This window comes from Quercus lobata, chromosome 9 (assembly GCF_001633185.2).
Source record: "Quercus lobata isolate SW786 chromosome 9, ValleyOak3.0 Primary Assembly, whole genome shotgun sequence".
Lineage (NCBI taxonomy): Eukaryota > Viridiplantae > Streptophyta > Magnoliopsida > Fagales > Fagaceae > Quercus > Quercus lobata.
Genome location: NC_044912.1, coordinates 5,006,292 through 5,012,688, shown reverse-complemented (window position 1 = coordinate 5,012,688; position 6,397 = coordinate 5,006,292). Strand labels below are relative to the sequence as shown.

The following is a 6,397-nucleotide window of genomic DNA, read 5'->3' as shown; positions in this document are numbered from 1 at the left end:
ACTCAATTCAAGGAAATCCAAATAAGGCCTTAATGTCCAAAGTCTGGAATTCCAAAATTCCATGACAAAGTATTCAAAGTTTTTAAAATGTTTTTGACCATTCATATTAACAACTAATATGTAGTGAATTCAAAACTCTATCTATATCAAAAACCAATTAATCTTGACCATATATGAAACCTAAAAGCACTTGGACCCTGAAGGCGTAAAAGCAGAGATAAAGAGAATCATGTGGGCAAACTTTTGTGAAACACACATCAGGCGGATTAGATTAGCAATGGCCCATTTTGTGTTTTCAAATCATTACTGACAGTGACGAACCAGAGAAGGAAAGCAATGAATAATACTGAGAATAGATTCATACAATGCATATACATCGGCTTCCTTTAGCAACAAACTAAGGAAACATCCAACTAACATAAATTAGATTATAGAAACGGTAAATCTAAACCACATAATATGCTGAAGATCCAACAAGAACTCCATGTGGACCAAGTACATGTTGAAAAACGTTTGGCACAACTACCATTGCAGGGTTGTCTCACACAACAAGACATGCAGACCAAGAGTTAAAGGTCTAGAACCTCGACTCTCAATCACTACCTGAGTTGGAAAACGACTTATCTTTATGACCCTTTGTGCTAGTTGCTACTGACAGTAGGACAGGCCACACTATCTTGGTCCACTAGGACAATCCCGCCTGATCCTCCTTTCAGCGAGACATTCATCACAATCCCCCACAAGGGGTGTGGTGCTTTCTTCCAAAGTCTTGCTGAGGACTTCTCGACCTAGGGCAAGCTGTTGCTCTTCTTTGCACAAATAGCACTTCTTATTGGTAAGCAACACGCTGCTTATCAATAAGCAACAAGCGTCTTAAACCCACAACCTCACTCTCCATCTATTATTATTATTATTTTGACGTAGAATAACTTTGCTCAGATTAGTTGCAAATCGCAAAACAGACTAAACAATTGACCTCATTGTTACTTAATCAAACTCCTACGGGCAACTAACCCTAATCCAAACTAAGCATATTATCCTTGTCTATTATGAGAGTGCGCTTAGCTCATTGTCAATCTTCACATGCATTCCAAAGGAAACATCTATTTAATGAAAACCAAAAACCATGATACTAATAGCAGCAAATCCACCTGCATTGGTTCTTTCTTAGCTCTGTACTTTCCCAGCAGAGCAACTAAGGAAAAGGAAAAAGAAAAACACATCTTCAAATTTTCTTTGCTGGGCCATATGCAATTGTGTGTTGTTATGGGCTCCATTAATTTTCCAGCCTTAGATTTTTAAAAGGTCCGTTTGGTACATGTGTTTAAAAACTAAAAATTGTTGTTTAAAAACTTTTGTGAAAATACATGTAGATAAAAAAATGTGTGAAAATACGTGAAATGTTGCTTAAAAATCAAAAATTATTGTTTGGAAACACTCACCAAACACCCCCAAAGCTACACAATTTTTTATTTAGTCCTTTCATAGTCTTGCAAATAATGCTCTTTGTTAAAACACTTTCGAAGGAGCAGAAACTTCTTCCCCCCAAAAGAAAAAAAGAAAAGAAAAAGAACAAGGTATGTTGATGGAACCGAATGCTACATTTATATTTCATTAACTAGGGTAATACACTGATATGGGAACCCATAAAGAATAAAATTAATTCTAACAATGGAGGAACAGACCCAGATTGTAAATGGCTGCTAATAACCTATATATACATATCATCCTTCTAAAGACCCAAACTTCTATATATTTAAAGTGGGAGACCCCGTTCATATTGTGTGAAACTATAGGCTATGATTTACAGCTCGTTGCCTCTGTGAGTGCAACCAACCAAGGTAGTCAGACTCTTCGTCTGATTGACTTGGTGGAGTTGGTGGAGTAATCCTCTTCCGGATCAGCATTTCTACGGTTGGGCACTTTCTCTTCCGGCCACCCCTAATCCTGGATTGATATTGCTCGTCTGACTCTTCAAAATCACCCTGAACCCAAAGCAGTATGATCACAGTCAAGAATTTCATTTTCTAACTTTGTCATTAAAGGATGCCTACCCAGATTAATAATAAAGATGGTGTCAAATAATCCAAGCATAAAATACTTACGGTTGTATGAACATGGCACCCTGTCTTCTCATGCTTGTCTCTCACATGCTTGTGTGCAAATCTCATGCCACAACCAGAAAAGCTACAGGCAAAAGGTTTAATATCAAGGTGCACAGCCTTGATATGCTGATGGAGATTTGATTTCTGAAAACATATAACCAAGTGAGCAAACATCACCCAAAAAGGCAAATAAATTTGTTTCGACATGAGTAATATACTAATCTAAACATTTAGCAAAGCAAGTGAAAAAAAGGAAACTCTTAAAAAAAGTGCAGTATCTTACAGTTGAAAATGTGTGAAGACAACCGTCGTAGTGGCACTTGACTCTCTCCAGTGAAACTGTGTCTTCATGTATTTGTAGATGCCGCTTAATGTTCCTTCTTAGTTGCTTGGTCCCACATATCTCACAAGTAATATGTTGGTGGCAGGACTGGATGTGGGCCTTAAGGCATTCTTCGTTTGAAAAATATTTCATGCAGCCAGGTTCACAGCAGAGTGCCTCCACTGAGTCTAATTTAACTGCATCAGTAATTGCATTTGTCAGAGCTTGCAACAGATAAAATTTCAAAAATTTACTAAGAATAATTTTTTTCTCATTTAAAGAACAATGTTACTATGTTACTGGATCATCTACAATATAAACTAAAGAAGACAAAGAAACATCCAAAAACAAAATCAAAAGTAGTTGGAAAGCAGAGAAACTTGCCATGGGATTCCTCATGCTTTCGCAATTTTGATGCAAATTTGAAAACCTTTCCACACCCTATTTCCTGGCAGACAAATTGCTTCTGGGGTTCAGCATTAATCGGAGGGCAATCTTTGCTATGGAATTCTTTCACATGCCTTGTCATGTTGCCTTGGTAAGAAAATTCATGGTCACAGTTCACAATTGGACAATTAAAGAGTTTCCCTTGGTGCTGAAGCAGATGCCGAGTCAAGTGGTCCTTTCTTCTATAGGTGGAGTGGCAATCATCAACTGGACAAGTATACAGCCTCTGCAACAAAGTCAAAAGTATCAAATACGTGTACACTGGAAAATATTATTAACAACTATATCTACATATACACGAACAAGAAGCCTTCAAACCTCAACTTGGAACATCGCGTGATTGAGGCTCGCTTGATGGAGCTTCTCAGGAGGTCTCCCCACCTGATACTAGTCCAATCAAGTCAGAAGATGCAGCCTCACGCATTTTGGAGTTCTTTTGTATGGGATCCAATGCTTCACACTTTCAAATTTCAACATCCATGAGATTTTTTTTTTTTTTTTTCTCAAATAATTAGCAATCCCTGCAAAATAATTCACCTTCAATTGAAACCAAAACTAAATAAATGTCAAGGATGCAAACGGCCATAGACACAATTAGCAATTAGGAAATAAAGCAGAAACATTTGAGCAATGTCTTCAAACATGCACACCCACCACTTGTAAACCCCACATTTGCTAGGAGGTAACTGGCAGCTTACAATTCAAATGTACCACTCATGAATTTCAACCATGTTCTACAAAAATTTAAATTCTCGGCTAAAAGTGCAAATAAGTTTCCAGAACAAAATCCACCACATAAGGTTATACTTTAAAACAGAACAACCATTTATATATATCAGCTAAATTTTGTACACAAAGCAACTCACAGTCTATTAAGACATTTGAACTTGTGGACCAACATAATTACACAGAAATCTTGTGCCCAAATCAAAATAGCTCATAAGCATCAAACCCCAACACATAATCATGTCAAATAAGCCACGTAAAAGAAAGATACCTCAACCGAATGACTTTGCATGTGTTGCTTCAAATACGCAGGTTTTGTGAATGTCGCACCACATTCTTGACACGTATTGGACTTTTTTCCTTCTTTTTCGTCTTCCCCACTAACCTGATTCTTTTCCATCTCTTCCTGAACAAAAGGAAAACACTAAAAACTAAGTAAGAAATTCAATAAAACAGATTTACAATCACATATCTTCCTCTAAAGGTTGTCACATAAGAAAATCCCACATTTTACACGTCATTGTACTAAGATTTTTTTTTTTTTTTTAATTTGGTTTTTAGAGTTACAAACAGTGCTATGATAAAACTATCAAACACCAACAAATTTGTGATTAATTAAAATTGAGTTTAATCTTCTCTAAACAAATTCTAATTCAATTAAGGCTTGTTCTTTTCTATAATTCTCTAATTTGACATGTTATTTATTAATATGCATTGATCATATAAGTACCTTATAAAACAATTAATCAAAATTCACTACTATAAAGAGAGACGCAGACCTTGTGGTGAGTGAGCATATGAGAAGTAATAAGAGACTTCTTGGACCTGCAAATGCCACAGTACTCACAGTAATAACGCCTTATGTCTCTGAATATTGGCTTCTCAATCTCACCCATCTCATCCATCTCTGCCATTCAAACGTGAACATATTAAATATATTAACTTTATCCCTTTTTTACTTTTTGCAATAAAGTCAAAAAAAAAAAAAAACTTCAACCCAGCTGAGCTTGTAAATTTTAAGCTGAACCCAATTGTTTTTAAGCTCAAATGGGTCGTTGAGTACGTGACCATGCTACAAATCTGTACTTTTGTTCTTATTATTATTTATTTTTTTGCAGTAATGAAATAACAAGTACATAAATTTAATTTCTTAAAAAAAAAAAAAGGGAACTCAACCCAATTGAGATTAAGAAATTTTAAGCGCAACCCATTTGATTTTAAGCTCAGATGGATTAAGTTTCGTCTTTCTAGTTCCCACTTTCTTATAAAAATATGTGCTTTTTATGTTTGTGTGTGTGTGTGTGTGTGTGTGTGTTTAGAGAGAGAGAGTGTACCTGATAACAGATCGGACATAGTTGGAGTGCCAAGCGAAGCCGAATTTTGAGAGCGATGTTAGTTGTTGTGGTTATAGATTGAGGGTTTCAGAATTGAGATATTGGTGGTGGTGCCAAATGTGAGAGCGGCGAGTCAACGAGAGATCTGGTGTTATGTTGAGCAAACAGAAAAATCACAACCCTAGATAGCATTCTGCTTTGCTTGGGCTTTGTGGGCTTTTCTTCCGGGCCTTTTGCTTTCCGAATCCAAACTTAGAATTAAGGGTTTTTTTTTTTGGGTCCGTCTCCCCTCCCGTTCAATTATCTCCCATTTTAAAATAAATGAATGACATGTGGCACATAAATGATCTAAAGGTTGGGAAAAGGACACATCAAACCCCATTTATTTCTCAAGTTATCTTTTCTTCTTTGCCCCTCTCTCCCCTCTGCAACATCGCCTCTATGCCGACCCATTGCCAATGAATTGGGCAAAGTAACACAAAACAGAAATTCAAAGAGTTTTTAACAAAGTCATCATTTTTTCAAACTACCTGAGCGCTTCAAAGGAATCAATAAAAAGATCATTTTTTTTTTTTTTATATTACATGAGTGGAAATATTATACTTTCAAAAACTGAAACTTGTGTAATAATCACAGCTAGAAACTTGTCTATAAATTCAACTCATTTTGTGAACTTTTACAATCAAAATTAGGAAATGAGTAATGAAATCAGTAACCCATCCCCACTAGAAAACCCATACCAAAAAAAAAAAAAAAAACCCAACGGAGATTCTTCCGCGTTGTGTTCTTATTATACCCACTAAAAAACCCATAGAAAAATCATTGTATCACCGTAATTCCATAATCAAAACAACTATAATACCTTGCTGTCACCATCAATACCCAAAGACATCACCCACATCGGAATCACAGAACAGCAGCGCTACAAATTACCACCAACCCTAGCTGAGACCCATCCCACCACCACCGAATCAAGCCACCAAAAATCAGAGAAAATAAATCTTGCCACCGTCGGCGAAGAACCCAGATTCATAGAACTCTTACCCTTAATCCAGTCAGGCCACTCCACAAAGTATCACTTTGCCACCGAGATCCTCCAGAAAGCTTTCCTCTTCACTTAGGTCAGGCACTTTGCAATGTGCTCAGCGTAGAGAAGGTAGTTTGAATGAAGATGTTGCAAAAGAGGGAGGAGAGAGGCGCAGAGAAGAGAAGAAAGAAGATAGCTTGAAAAATAAATGGGGTTTGATGTGTCCTTTTTCCTACCTTTAGATCATATATGTGCCACATGTCATTCTTTTTTCTTTTTTTGGTGGGGGTGGGGGTGTAGGGAACTAAGAGCATTCATAGTAGTGGAGTTAAAAATTTAGTTTTTTAACTCTATCAAAAGTTACTTTATCTATTTTAGCTACATACATGCTATAGCAGTGGATATATTTTAGTTTTTAACATAATAAAATAATATA

At 36.4% G+C, this 6,397-nt stretch overlaps 1 protein-coding gene across 3 annotated transcripts; it reads right to left on the bottom strand.

Annotated features, from left to right (window-relative positions):
* Positions 1-1,580: 1,580 nt before the first annotated feature.
* LOC115960162 (transcription factor IIIA) lies at positions 1,581-6,181 on the bottom strand. Of its 3 annotated transcripts, XM_031078913.1 has the most exons (7): positions 4,935-6,181; positions 4,380-4,507; positions 3,872-4,006; positions 2,812-3,100; positions 2,389-2,624; positions 2,106-2,249; positions 1,581-1,985 (listed from the first exon to the last, which is right to left on the bottom strand). In XM_031078913.1, exons 1-7 carry the CDS (start codon positions 4,951-4,953, stop codon positions 1,791-1,793), a joined length of 1,146 nt encoding a protein of 381 aa, XP_030934773.1. In that variant the 5' UTR covers positions 4,954-6,181; the 3' UTR covers positions 1,581-1,790. The 3 variants fall into 3 exon arrangements, with proteins under 3 accessions (XP_030934773.1, XP_030934775.1, XP_030934774.1); XM_031078915.1 differs by lacking the exon at positions 4,380-4,507; XM_031078914.1 differs by lacking the exon at positions 4,935-6,181 and having other exon boundaries at positions 4,380-4,514.
* Positions 6,182-6,397: the final 216 nt, after the last annotated feature.

Excerpts from the sequence above, each read along its gene's own strand:
- LOC115960162 (XM_031078913.1), bottom strand. Across the intron at positions 4,007-4,379 it reads ATATGCTCACTCACCACAAG|GAAGAGATGGAAAAGAATCA; the intron begins GTCTGCGTCTCT and ends CCTTTTGTTCAG. Across the intron at positions 2,250-2,388 it reads GTCTTCACACATTTTCAACT|AAATCAAATCTCCATCAGCA; the intron begins GTAAGATACTGC and ends ATATGTTTTCAG.